Below are 14,870 nucleotides of genomic sequence, written 5' to 3'. Positions count from 1 at the left end.
AGAGCATTTTTACCATTTAATTGCTAATCATTACCCAGCAATGCTAAAAGGTTCAACAAAAATGCCAAATTTGAGCTTGGGGTATGTATTACATACTAGATTTTGGCTGGGATTGGATCCAAACCTAGGAATAGCGTAAGAATATTTCTAGGATGATTTTCCCCAAAATGTTAACATTATTCGTGATGAATTGAAAAAGATCATTCTTATAAAAAACATTTATTCTTTCGGCATTCAATGGCATTTTTGTAAAAGTTTTGAACCTTACTGTGAGATACTTGGCAATTAATCTATCATTAAAAATGCTTTAAAGATTGCATCATTAGTTTCAGTTGCCAAATTCTATGATTTGATATTCTTAGCATATTCATAATTTTTGGGCCAGTTTTATCATGAATATTCTCGTAAAGTATATTCTAATAAAAAGGCGTTCAATGTTTCCTACAAACAAATCAGTTCGCTTGAAGAAAAACAAATTTTCTGTTACGATTTTTTTATAAGAAACAATACATTTTTTTTGAGGCTCGGCTGTTCTTATTTTTTGGTACTTTGAGCCTCAAATTGTTCTTATCCTTTTCTTATTTATAGGATGTAATTGAGGTATTTTAATTACTTTGACCACTAAATAGCTTGAAATTGAGTAAATTCAGGCTCAGCATTGCTCTTATATCTTTCTTATTTTTTGGCGATTTTGAGCCTCGTTGTTCTTATAAAATTGTTCTTATAAAAAAAGTGTAGCAGATTCATGTTAAAAAAGTCACGAAAAAAACGCTCTGATTGGTTGAGACATAAAACAATTACCTCACACTAAACTTTTTTGAATTAACAATGTTTTATATGTGTAATTTACAGCCAATTAAGAGCTCTACTCGACGGTTTTGGTGACTTTTTACACGAATCTGCTAATAGGAAATTTGTATATTTGATTACTTTTCGATGTTACAGGAGAGGTTGCTGGTCATGGGAAGTCTATCAACGCGATCAAGTGTAACGAGACATCTATATTCACTGCATCTAGGTAGGAATCGTCCTCTTCTTTGCTTGTCACATTCGTCAACCAAAGTCCGAAGGGCCCTACTCTCGGGTGCCTAATAAACGTACATGTACGCTTATTAATTTTGACAAAAGTTTTCCTCGATTTCAAGTGCCTACTTTTGTTCTGAGACCAAATACCTTTCTTTCAACAATGGTGGTTTTATCTTTTCGTCAAAATAAAAACAAAATACCAATTATTTACTTCCTAACCTCAGTGAAAAGACTTTTCAATTAGAATATTTATGGCTCCATTTTAAACCCTGTATGTTTACTCCGTCGTTACTGTACGTTTATTAGGAACTCGAGAGTAGGTCGGAAATGATTATTTCTTTCGATAACTGTTTGTTTGGAATGCTCCACGCCACTGGTTACACCTTCCCATTTGCTTACCAAACTCTTTGAGTTGATATCGAGTTGATTGTTCTACATCTGCCAATGTGAGCTTTAAAAGCTCATTTAATGTTAATCGATACCTTGATTTTTCGTCTGTTTGAGAGAAAAGTGAAGCTCTAATAAACATTCACCCAGCATCTGGATAAGGCTATCACTGTGTCTCGCTAATATTCTTTTGGGGGGAAATATTCTTTCGTTATTCAATGGCATTTTTGTGAAAGTTTTGAATTTTACTGTGAGATACTTAGCAATTGATCTATTAAAAAATACTTGATGGCATCATTAGGTTCAGTTGGCAAATTCTATGATTTAATATTCTTATTTTTTGTGCCAGTTTTATCATGAACTCCCCTAAAGTATATTCTCATGAAACAAGCGTGCCGATTCTGCTGATTGGCATTGTGAAGGCTTCGATCACAGACTTCCACTGTAATAGACTGTGTTCGAAACTCAAGCACTTCCAGGCAGGGTGTTAGGAAAGTATGGCGATAGACTCTCTACCTTCACCGAAATAACAGCCCTCTTTGACGTCACTCTTGTCCCGATACTCCAATCATTAATTCGTCGATTCGCAAAGTCACACAACCATTAATTAACTCGTACCTTATTGGGGAAAACTTTGTCAGGGAAAAGTGACGAAATTTTGGCCAAGTGACGAATATTTTTCCCCGACGAAAATTTTCCCTGACGAAGTTTACCCGATAAGGTATATCAAAACACATTTACGACCGTAGACTTTTATATTTAATTATCCCCTAATCTCGATCCATCCCTTTTTTACACCTTTTTGGACCTACCCCGGTGGAGGTCCTATAAATTAACCTGTGTTTGTCCGTTCGTTCGTTCGTCTGTTACCAACTTTTCTCAGGATTGAATCATAGGAATCTTTTGATTTTTGGTACAAAGGTGCAAAATAATGGTGGCCAAAATGTGACAGAGCCCGATTTTCGAAGAAAAAAAATTTGGGGGCAAATTTGGGCCAAAAAACGGCTAAATAACGGGTTTTTTGGATCAGTTTGGTCATTAATTTTTTCTGATTTTTTGCATGAAAGTAGGGTACCATCATAGGTAAAAGATGGCTTAAGCAGATTTTTGGAAAAAAAAACTTGTTGGCTCAAAAAACGCATGTTTATCTATAAGAACCACTATTAATAAGCATACATCAATGTTCTTAGTCAAATTACTCAATTCTTTTATGAGATAGATGTTTTTTTGCTCATGAGGGCTTACTTTTGAAGAATAAATGTGTTTAGACATGAAATTTTGGTTGCTTGGCGTGTTTTTGTAGAAAAACTGGCCAAATTCAATATTTTTTTAAAAGCACATTATCAATTACTTAGGTATTAGCTTTTCTCGAGATTGCCTAGTTCATTGTTTATGATTTTTTGCACAAAGATGCATAACTATAAACCCTCGAATATGACGGAGCCCGATTTTCGAAAAAAAATATTTTTGGGCAAATTTGGGCCAAAAAACGGCTAAAACGGCGTAGATATCAATTATGTATGTGTTAAATGCATAACCAGGTAGGTCCATAAAAGTATCACTTGTTAATTTTAAAATTAGTGAGGTTAAGTAAATCGGTAAAATCACGACGACGAACGAAAATTTAACAGGCTACTAGTGAGTTTCAACCAATCAAATTTCGTATTTTCACTAGCCTTATACATTTTTCGGGGATGTTCTGGAGTTTTTATAAGATACTTCACTAATTGGTCATTAAAAGTAATAGAGATGACGCGTTCTTTAGAAAAAGTAACAAAATTGTTTTATCAAAAAAGAGCTTGTAAAAACTCCAGCTTGTCCCATTTTTCGTCCGTCGTCGTGATTATCCTTGTATGCTTAACCTCAGTATTATCTATAGGTGCGAAAAAAAAAGACTAGGACGGTTTTAGGGTGGTAAAAAAATTGGCGGCTACGGTCGAAAAGGTGTATTACACCTTTACATTCGACTCATTCATTCATGTTATTTTTTTAACATTTACCTTATCTTTCAATTCTTTCAGTGATCGCTTGGTCCGTATATGGGAACCTTCGAAAACGTTGGACGCTCAACTTACCGCCATCAGTTCATAACGCCCGCTACGTTTTGGTGGTTGCCGCCCTGGTAATGACTGTCTTGATGGTGATAGTTGCCGCCCCAGTTATAAAGAAGTGGTGGTATGTGTGGAAGTTATTGCATCTTGGAAGCTATCAAAGATGGTTGAAAAAAGATCGATTGTATCTGACAAACGGCTGTTCATGCATGTGAAAGCGTTATGAAATCAACCCTCATCTAAAAACTGCTGTTATTCTATTACATAATAGATGTTACATTGCTCATATGAACCGTACCGTATGGTAAATACATCAGGTTGCATTTGGTATCGTTTTTACATGATTTTTCATTTTACGTATTCTGTTATCAAGCGATCACAAAAACTTGATATCATAACATAATGTATAAACTTATAAGGAGATTCGCAGCTAATGATAATATTACGTGTTATACATATAACATCATGTTACTCTCTCTTGTATTACACTACTTTCAATATGCATGGAACATACTACAAAGAAGCTGATGTTAACATAATGCCGGCGTTATAACATACATAGTACGCATAACGGCAAAGATTCGTTCGCATTTTATAGAACCATTTAAAAGACTTATTGAATTGATTACACTCTTCTCGAGATGCATAAATTTATTGTTGTCCTCGTTTTCAAACAGATTTCATTGCTATAAAATTACATATTCACATTGATGATTGTGTTGTTTACACCTCATGAGACATTTTGAATTTCAAGTACTTTTGTTTTAGAGTTATATTTGCCTTTTGGGAATTTAAATTGGTTTAAATGTATAATTTCATAGCAATGAAATCTGTTTGAAAACGAGGACAACAATAAATTCATGCATCTCGAGAAGAGTGTATTGGTTGACTTTGAAAGGACATTTTTTTCCTTGTTTATGACAGATTTAACTCATAGCAAAAATGTGCTATTATGAAGACGAACGTTTTTGAAATGCCCTCTTAACTTTACGTAATTTAGTCATACTTTAAAACCTCTGTACCTCCATTGTAAAACATCTGTAACTTTTTTTTCGCCGTTCCAATGGACTTTTTCATAAATTACGTTACGAACATCACTTGCCTCGTTTTGAAATTATTGCCATGGTAATTGTTTGAATACAAGGCAAGTGTTGTTCGTGACGTAATTTATGAAAAGGTCTATTTCAAACATGTGTGACACCCTGAAGGCTAGTCTGAGAGTTTAACCATTTCTTTAACAGAAATTTACTAACGCAATGTTCAAGATTTCTTCTTCCGCCACAACTAAGGTTTGCATAACGTTAAAACATTTCCAGATTAAAATTAGCAAAATTCGAAGAATCGAACTGAATTTATTATTTACAATATATCGTACTAACCCATACCAATCCAAAAGTTCCTTTAACAATCAAATCAAATCTGAGTTAAATCTCAAAATTATGATGTGTAATTGAGCCAAAACATCAGCGGCATAACAATTTGATTGTTGAGGAAATTTTTGAATAGCACACCACTATGCAAACGTCATAATTATAAATTTTTACATTTGACCGGAATTTAATCCCACAATCCTTTTCATCTTGATTCGTAATGCGTGCAATTTATTACTTATGTATTGTCAATAAGTCTAATTGACTTGCAAAAGCAATTAATGCAAAGGATAGTGGTATTGAAACTCGGACAAACAGTAATTTTGATGTCTATTTTTAGAATCACTGCGGTATGCTATTGCTATGTGCAAGTACGGTATTTTTTGCGATTTTGGAATGCGGTTTTGGAAATATTTTCTTCCGTTTCTGTTACAGTTTTGAGTTTTTTGTTACCAAAAAAATGTTCTAAAACTTTTTAAACTCTTTGTTATATTGGGCCATTCCATTTTATCTCCATACAGGGGGGGGGAGTGGACGTACATTTCCAGGGGGTATCCTCACATTTTCAAGAATTTTATTTTGACTTGAAAAGGTTTGTTCACCCCCCCCCCCTTGTATAGATTTTTAATGGAATGGCCTATTTAGATATGGACATTGGAAAACAATTTTTTTGAACTTTAAAGATAACTTTTATCTACAAACAATATGAAGTAAGATGTATCAGCTACTTACGAAAGTATACGGCCGGGTCAGAAAAACAATTTATTTCACCCGGCCGGTTTCCGGAAATACTACTTTTTTTTTTTTTTTTCGCCTTACCAAAATGATGTTTCTTGAATATTGAAAATATTTTCTGTTACTATACTTATTATTATTTATTCCTGTCAGATTTTTTCTTCCTTAATATCATATACAGAATCTTGAAAAATGTAAAAACCCTTCAAAAATTTATTTCAAATGAATAACATACAACAGTTGAAATCATAGCAGTCGTTATTGAATAGACCGCGTTTTGTTTCAAAACTCTACAACCACTATTTTTCCCGTAAACCGCCCAAACGCCCAGACTCTGCGCATATATACTTTCCCGCGTTTACTGACCCTCTAAACGGGCGGTAGCATCGTCTATATTTGAATTTACAGTGAGCTCTCTCTAATTCGATCTTCAAAGGAGAAATATTCGAATAACAGAAAGTTATTTAAAATAATATCCAGCTGAGGGGATCAATATTTAGGTTTGAATTACAGAAAAAGTCGAATTAGAGAGAGTCGACTGTATTTGACCATCGTTATGAATACACTTTTCTCGAGATGCATAAATGTATTGTTGTCCTCGTTTTCAAACAGATTTCATTGCTAAAAAATTACATATTCGCAATGATAATTGTGTTGTTTACACCTCATGAGACATTTTGAATTTCAAGTACTTTTTTTTTAGAGTTAATGTTTGAAAACAAGGACAACAATAAATTTATGCATCTCGAGAAGAGTGTATCAAGTGGAGGTAACTTGAGGTTTGCAATCTACTCCTGGATGGAAACCAAAACACTGCGCGTTGTTTTCATACAAACGCCGGATTGAAGCTAAAATCTATCGCTAGATTTCAAAAAATGCAGTCTTCAAAAACAAAGGAACTGCTAGATACTATCCATCGTCACGATTTTCGGTGCGTTCTAGGCGCCTTTTAGATGGGAAATAAATGGCTTCACTTTTTCTTGCCTGGGAAAGGTTAGAGATTCTACTACTCTACCCGCCCTTCGGACTTTTAAACTCAATGCCATATTATTGGTAAGTAGAACCATTGAGATTAAAGCCCAAAGGGCTAGAGTAGAATCTCTAACCTTTCTCAGGCAAGAAAAAGTGAAGCATTAAAAAATGCACCATATTTTTGACGACAGAAATTTAGCGGTAAATTTTAGTTTCAATCTGTCATTTGTGTAAAAACCAGGCGAGCTGCTCAAGGCCGCGCAACTTTGGTAGGATTTGTTGGCTTCAAATCCTACCAAAGAGATTGACTTCTTCTAGCCTTCGGCTTCTACTTCATTGAGCAGAACTGGCGATGCAGGATGAACCGAACGCTCGGTTAAGGACACCACGCGAGCAAGTATCCCATCAGAAGCTAGTCAGTTAGACTACAACTGTATTTCCTCTGTTTTCCGTTAAGTCCAGAACACACACCCTCGACTCCATGGCTTATCTACCCCCCTTACGCTATTGATGATTCTGATGGACGCGTTGACGGGGGATGCGAGGGTGCAGAACACACGTCGATTTCTTTTAGATATAGTAAAAGAGAAAAATTCTCTCCATAAAAAAAACACAATTTTGACCAAATGCACTCACACACACAAAAAAATTACCCATCACCACCATGTACCTAGACGATGCTATCGTCCGTTTAAAGGTCAGTAAGCGGCGGGAAAGAGTTAGGGCGTCAGGGCGGTTTACGGGGAAAAGTGGCGGTAGAGCAACCTCGTCCCCGTGTATCCCAGGCTTTATTTACGTTACTGATTGACGCCAGAGAATATTATCTAGCACTATCAGTAAGCATCAAAAAGCTGATAATACGCAGGGAACGAGGTTGGCGGTAGAGTTTTGGAACATCTCCCCCACAGCTTACTCCACCCGAATTTATCACGCCTTTCCTAAACTATTCCCTTTTCTAGCGATCTTGTGTGTAGAAGATAGGATCTTCTACCAAACCTACGCAATAGATCTTATCGATATCGGAGTTTTTAATTTTTCTAAAAAAGCGGTTCATCGTGGGATTGTTTCGGAAGTAGTATAGAAATCTTTTGGGAATTCCTCGAGGGAATTCTATTGTAATACTCTCGAAACAATCCCACAATACATCGCTTTATTAGAAACTCTGTATTTCCCAAGCAACGGCAGGTGAAGCTAAATGTTTCAACATATCTTTGCTGAAAGTAGGTCACAATCAACCTCGTGCCCGTGTATCCCAGGCTTTATTTACAATACTTATGGACGCCATTATCTAGCGCCATATAGTTAAAGCATAAAAAAGCTTATGATGCGCAGGGAACGAGGTTGGGTCACAGTTTTACCGGCAGTTTCTTCAACTAAGCAACCGGCACCGAGCTATGGTCTACTATCAAAGATGACGGATTATTTTGAGGTCAAGGCACCTTTTTCACTTCCATGAGTCCCACGTAGGGTCTTATATTAAAAACGCAAAAAAATAAGAATCGGTTCCTTAGGGTAATAGGGTACCTTTTTGAGGAAATTTGGGAAAGAAGAGGAAAAATCTGACAAAAATTTTGAAATTTGGGAAAGAAGAGGAAAAATCTGACAAAAATTTTGAAATTCAGTCCCATTCAGGGTCACTTTTTCGCAAAAAAGAGTCCGCCCACGTAGGGTCCATTTTTCAGACATTTTTCAGCGGCACACCCACATCGGTCAGCAAGGGTAGACCCCCCCCCCCCCCGGGTTCGGACCATTGAGTTTAATGCCCGAAGGGCTAGAGTTCAATCTCTAACCTTTCTTAGGCAAGAAAAAGTGAAGCCTTAAAAAATACGCCGCATTTTTGACGACAGATTGAATCTAGCAATTCCTTTGTTTACGATTGATATTTTTTTCGAAATTTAGCGGTAAATTTTAGTTTCAATCTGTTATTTGTGTAAAAACCAGGCGAGCCGCGCAACTTTGGTAGGATTTGTCCCGTTTTCAAAGATGACGTTATCTTAGTGATCAACCACTTTCGCTTTCGATCTCAACGAAAAAATATTTTTTTCCAAAGAAATGTGAAGGAGAGTTTGGAGGTGTTTGTTGTGTATTTAGACATTAGAGTTTGCTGGAAAGTGGGTTTGCAAACTTTTATTTTTGTATGCCTCTGTTGCAGCATTTATCTTCGTTTAATTTGTGATAAAAAATGAGTGTTATCAGAAGCCCCAGACACATTTTCAGACAAGTAAGTTTTTTTAAATTTTAAACCAGACCCGATCAATCGAACTTGTCGAACCAATCGAACAATCGAACTAATCGAACTCCATCGAACAATTAAAGTTCGATTAAAAAAATTAATTTAACTCTAAGATTTTTTTAAAGATTGTGAGTGTTCAATTAAGTTCGATCAATGGGTTTCGGTTCGATCAGTTCGATAAACCAATTTTGTTCGACAAGTTTGTGCTGCTCCGCCACTGTATATTCAGGTATATTACCTAGCTTCTTTTCAAAGCCAAATTCGTAATGTAAATCAGGAAATTACTTCCGATAACCGATTACACACTTTTTCTGTATATATCCTTTTAGCGCCAGAGGCGGTTTGTTGGGGCGTAGTATATATTCCGCCACTTCGGCCGCGCGCAAAATCGCAACAGAGGGGCTACAGACTTTATTCCGGTTAGACAAATATCCGGGTACAATAAACGTCAAGCTGTTAAGTCGGGGAACTGTCAAAATGGCAATCGCGTGCCAGGACAAAGTTTTTGCAAGCGAGGGAAGATATATGAGGATTTAATATCATCGAACTAATCAAACTTTTTACTGACCGAACTAATCGAACTGCTATTGCTTCAAAAATTGTGAGTGTTTGATTAGGTTCCATTAATTTTTTTAATTGAACTTTAATCGTTCGATGGAGTTCGATTAGTTCGATTGTTCGATTGGTTCGACAAGTTCGATTGTTCGGGTCTGGTTTAAAGAGCACTAGAGGCAGGGAAACTATCCAGGATCCTACCATTCTAAGCCAGCCAGCCAGCCAGCAAAAACTAAATGACACTTGTAAACTTAAGTTTCTTACCATTTCCATTAAAAACAACCAAAAACATTACTATATACTTCCCAAAGCCGAAGACCAAAACAAATTATATATCTCCCAAGAAGATTATGGTGCCCTTTTTTGTTGTAGATGGACTGTGGTTTAAAAGTTTTTTGGAGGTACGTTGTGGTGGCAAGGTGTTTTTTTATGAGGTTGAAGTTTGGAAATTTCCGCTGTCAACATTCAATTTCTTATACACAACACACTTTTTGCGTCTCTCCTCACAACTTGAAATGTCATAGCGACATAATTGGTAATTAAAAATAGAAGAATCTAGCTCTCACGACAAGAAAATCTTTTAAAAGTCCATCTTGGGAATTGGATGACTGATTTTTGATTGAGAATGCAATTAAAATGCTAAGAAAATTCAATTAATGAGGGAAGTAATAAGGGACAAACCCTTAGGACCCATGACAACCCTATATAATGCAATTGAATTGAATTGAATTGAATTGAATATATTTTCGCTGCAACACAGCAGGATAACCCCTTACAAAAAAAAATAGATTTCTCTAATACAATGGGGAACCTAGAAGAAACTGAAAAATTATTACAGAACTAAAGAAAAAATGAATAAACGATTATCATAATATTAATAGTGACAACAAAATAGTGAATATATATAAGAAATATTTTTACTTTTATTTTATGACAATTTCTTTGAGTAGATTTATCTATAAAGTTCTTCCTGTTACACCACCCACCACTCCCACCCTGGGAAAACACACTAAGTTCACGCACACACAATACACGCACACACAGACACACACACACAAAGATTATTCGTCTTCAACTTTGTATTTGTCTAAATAGAATTTTGTAGCTAAAGATTTTAGTTCATCAGTATCAAGGTTGTGAAAATCAGTGTCAGGATGATTTATTAGTAACTCATTCCATTGTTTTGACGAAAGACGAGAGAAAGAGTTAAGTCCAAAATTTGTGGTTTTGACCGTTGAAAGTTTTAGTAGTTTAATAGCTTTGCCCCTGGTGCCAGTTTTGTGATCAATTTCATCAAAATTAAGTGTTGATAGGACATCAGATGGAAGATTACCCTGGAGGTATTTTTGAATAAATAAGATATTCATTTACTTTCACCTGATCAAAGATTTTGAGTAATTTAAGCTCAGCAAACAGGGGAGTGGCAGAAGTTCTTGGCTCACTAAAGGTCATGAGTCTTAGTGCAGTGTTTTGAAGAGTAAGAATCCTATGTGTGACAGTATTGTCACACAGTCCCCAGAGTTGACTAGCATAGCGAACATGAGGAGCAAAAATTGCATGATAAATGTTTAGAAGGATGTGAATTGGAACATAGTGACGAAGTTTGGATATTGCCCCATTTGCCCTTCTCAATGTAGCAGCAACGAAAGAAGTATGGACGCAACGCAACAAAACCTGGTCCACTGGGTCCATTTCAAAACATGAATGAAGTATTTAAAGGCTATATATAGCTATCAACTTAAAAGTCCTCTATATCGTTTTATGAGAGCTTTCGGTCGGTTTATAGTTTTTAGGTTTTATTGACTTTGGAATTTTGTCAAGCTTTTGGGGTCAAGGGATTTTGAAATGGACCAGGTTTGGTTGTGTCGCATGAAAGATGTCACACACCTCCTCAAGAATTTACCCCTGCAAAATTATGTTTTATTCTGGCGCAATCTTCAGGCAATGCAGTGTATTCAATTTTAAATTTTATTTCAATCAGTTGAAGTTAAATTTTATTTTATTTTTTTCAGTTATTTGACCAAGAATCGTGGACTTTCACTTATTTATTGGCATGCTTGAAAAAACGTGAAGCTATTCTCGTCGACCCAGTGGATACTCAGGTATATGAATGTATTTCAGAGGGGAACCTAAGGGGGATTTCGGTACACATTTTTTTTACCTAAAAACTATCGAACAATCTCTCTTCTTTCAAATATCAGCAAAATCTTTGAAAAAATCCTTCAGTTAAATCTGTTTTGGTTGACTTTCGCTTACTTATTGGCATGTCTGAAAAAACGTGAAGCTGTTCTCGTCGACCCAGTGGATACTCAGGTATATGAATTGTATTCCAGAGGGGAACCTAAGGGGGATTTCGGTACACATTTTTTTACCTAAAAACTATCGAACAATCTCTCTTCTTTCAAATATCAGCAAAATCTTTGAAAAAATCCTTCAGTTAAATCTGTTTTGGTTGACTTTCGCTTACTTATTGGCATGTCTGAAAAAACGTGAAGCTATTCTCGTCGACCCAGTGGATACTCAGGTATATGAATTGTATTCCAGAGGGGAAACTAAGGGGGATTTCGGTACACATTTTTTTACCTAAAAACTATCGAACAATCTCTCTTCTTTCAAATATCAGCAAAATCTTTGAAAAAATCCTTCAGTTAAATCTGTTTTGGTTGACTTTCGCTTACTTATTGGCATGTCTGAAAAAACGTGAAGCTATTCTCGTCGACCCAGTGGATACTCAGGTATATGAATTGTATCCTAGAGGGGGACCTAGGTATCTGGGAAAATGAAGGGTACGGGTATATACTGCCCTTAAGGGTCCCTTTTTTGGATATTAAAAAACCTGCTAAAGATGGTCAAAACCATAAAATCTAATTACACTCTTTTTTTAAAGGCATAACGTTTATAAGCATACTTATGCTCGAATTCGGTAAAAAGTAAGCATAATGCTAAGCATACCTCCAAGCTGAAATGCAAAAAGAAAAATTGCAGCTTTTCTACAAGGCTGACCTTTTAAGGGTCAGACCAAAGATTTTTGCCCACGGCGCAAAATTACAAAGAAAACTTTTCATTCTTTGAGCCGAATCAATGTTCCGACTTAAAAATTCGAAATTTTCATCTTCACCCAAAGAAAATCAACAAATCAAAGTCTATAAAGCATAAACATATTTTTTTAATTTTGCTAAACATATTGAGCCTTGACCCGAATTTCCAAGGTCTATCCAAGTTATTAATAAATGGGTCGCTTTCGGAGCCTTTTTTCTTCCATAAATATAGTTTTAAAACGTGAATTACGCCACCATTCTTGGATGTCAAATTGATTCCAAACGTTAAGGGGCATTTTTTACAATATAGTCCCAAACAAAAAAAAGTGTTCTGCCAGGTTCCCAAATTTACCATTCGTATTTGACAGGGTCCACTTTTCAAACTCCAGCGAGTGGTACCTCCCCTTCGGCTGGCAAGGTCAGGGCTAAGATTAATCCATGATGAAATGTAAAATATTAAAAGCATCGTTACTTCTTCTGATTTTTCAGGTGGAAAGAGACTTGAAACTAATGGAAGAACTGAAACTCGATTTGAAATACGCAAGTAGGTATCTTAAAGCTAGATTCCTATAAAAAATAACTTCTGAATCTCTATGAATAAAAACAGTTGAAATTTCAAAAGCTTTGCAGTCGCGAAATTGTTTTTTTTTAAGGAATCATTAAAGCCAGTATATTTGTTCATGATATGCACCACTGGAGAGTCTTCTGAAAACTTTTAAAATTTTCCACTCAGTACATCACTTAAACAATAGAAAAAGTGACGTATTGGGTGGAACAAAAACAGAAAAGTTGTATAAATTCGTGAAGTCATTGCAGTGGTGCATATCATGAATTCTTGAGTCTGCTAAAAAATAGTCGAACGTGCGCAACGCACTGGGCTCAACTTCAGTAGCTTCAAGTTATTTATAGGCCCAATTGTAGACCCCAAGATATTCATCAAAGGAAAAAGTGTGCCAAATTTAAGCCAAATCTGACAATTTTTGAATTCTCCAGGCGAAATACTCGTCCCCAGGCCCCAAAAATCAAAAGTTTTGAAAAATGGAAAAAAAATCCCCAGATATTGAAGTTGAGAACATCCCCACAGCTCCATTTAAAACGCAGACAATTCATTTCAATTCTTATTCGACACTTTCCAGTCGAAACATTGTAAGCTCTCTGTCCCGGGGGGGGGGGGGTACTAGGGTTGCGAGCTGACGGGGGGGCCGCCCGACTTTCGAACTTTGTCCCTTACCGGACTAAAAAGGAGAAAACAAAGGAAAACTTTGAGAGAATTGAGAGAAAACTTTAGCGGGACAAACTTGACCAACTTTAACCAAATTTCAATCTTTCAGGGGGTAAAAAGTGGAAATTTTCCTATTTTTTCCGACCCTTAGTGGGACTTTGGAAATCCAAAAAAGGTACCCTTAAGGGCGGCACATACCATACCCTCCATTTGCCTAAGTACTCCCGGACATTGAGTTTAAAGCCCGAAGGGCTAGAGTTCAATCTCTAATCTAAGCAAGAAAAAGTGAAGCCTTAAAAAATGCGCCGTATTTTTGACGACGGATTGAATCTAGCAATTCCTTTGTTTACGATTGATATTTTTTTCGAAATTTAGCGGTAAATTTTAGTTTCAATCTGTCATTTGTGTAAAAACCAGGCGAGCCGCTCAAGGCCGCGCAACTTTGGTAGGATTTGTTGGCTTCAAATCCTACCAAGAAGATTGATTTCTAGCCCTTCGGGTTTATACTTCATTGCCCCCGGGCTCTCTGTTCATTGAAATGTTATATTTAAGTGAAGACATTCCAGTATTGCATCGAACCATTAAGATACGTCACGAGCTATCTCTTTTGTTTTGATGATTGGTTGAATAACTGCAATCTTTATGCAAGCTCAGCGTTTTTGGAGCAGCGATTCAGACCTCGGAAAACATAATGTCAATCTGGCTTTAAAGGTTTTATTTTTACATAAGTCTTCTGTTTCATATCAGACACATATTTCATATCAGGACAGTGTCTGTGTATTGTTATATTATGCTGATGTAAGCAAAAAAAATGTTTTTCTTTTCCTCTTTCTGACCAATCTTGCTCCACACCCGTGGCAATCCAATGGGAAAAAGCTTGTGATTTGTGAATTGAAATTGATTAGAAAGCAAACGATATCACTCTTATTTAAAAACAAAACCTTTATTAAACTCCAGTGGCACATCCCCGTCGGCCGTCAAGGTCAGTGGCCATCCGGGTTAATGTCTAAAAAATTTACTTTCATTTCTTTCAGTCAACACTCATTGTCATGCCGACCATATAACCAGTACCGGCATTTTGAAAAACAAAACCAACTGTAAAAGTATGATCAGTCTGAATAGCGGTGCAAAAGCTGATATATTACTCAATGATGGTGATCGAATTTCCTATGGTGATAGGGTAAGCCAACTAATTTCTGAATCAAAAATTGTATTGGGCATCGGGACATCTCATCGACATCATGGCTAGAATTTATTCCGCCCCTTGCCTGAGAATGAAGT

General features: G+C 36.2%; 2 protein-coding genes across 4 annotated transcripts in view; both read left to right on the top strand.

Moving 5' to 3' along the window:
* LOC136817150 (kinesin-like protein KIF21A) overlaps positions 1-3,935 on the top strand; it is a 63,263-nt gene extending 59,328 nt beyond the window's left edge. For 2 of the 3 annotated variants that reach the window (XM_067073487.1, XM_067073486.1), the window contains exons 36-37: positions 946-1,018; positions 3,435-3,595. In XM_067073487.1, coding sequence (XP_066929588.1) covers positions 946-1,018; positions 3,435-3,504 — 143 coding nt within the window. In that variant the 3' untranslated portion in view covers positions 3,505-3,595. Of the gene's footprint in view, positions 1-945; positions 1,019-3,434 lie in introns of all 3 variants that reach the window. The other variant, XM_067073485.1, reaches the window with a different exon arrangement.
* A 4,613-nt stretch (positions 3,936-8,548) lies between these two features.
* Positions 8,549-14,870, top strand: part of LOC136817139 (uncharacterized) — a 29,034-nt gene continuing 22,712 nt past the window's right edge. Inside the window, exons 1-4 of the mRNA XM_067073473.1 lie at positions 8,549-8,762; positions 11,342-11,431; positions 12,857-12,911; positions 14,624-14,769. Of these exons, the coding sequence (XP_066929574.1) occupies positions 8,724-8,762; positions 11,342-11,431; positions 12,857-12,911; positions 14,624-14,769 (330 nt within the window). The 5' untranslated portion in view covers positions 8,549-8,723. The remainder of the gene's footprint in view (positions 8,763-11,341; positions 11,432-12,856; positions 12,912-14,623; positions 14,770-14,870) is intronic.

Source organism: Clytia hemisphaerica, unplaced genomic scaffold (genome assembly GCF_902728285.1).
Source record: "Clytia hemisphaerica strain Z4C2 unplaced genomic scaffold, Clytia hemisphaerica genome assembly, whole genome shotgun sequence".
Taxonomy (NCBI): domain Eukaryota; kingdom Metazoa; phylum Cnidaria; class Hydrozoa; order Leptothecata; family Clytiidae; genus Clytia; species Clytia hemisphaerica.
Note: the sequence above shows the minus strand (reverse complement) of the source record. Positions and strands in the feature narration are given on the sequence as shown.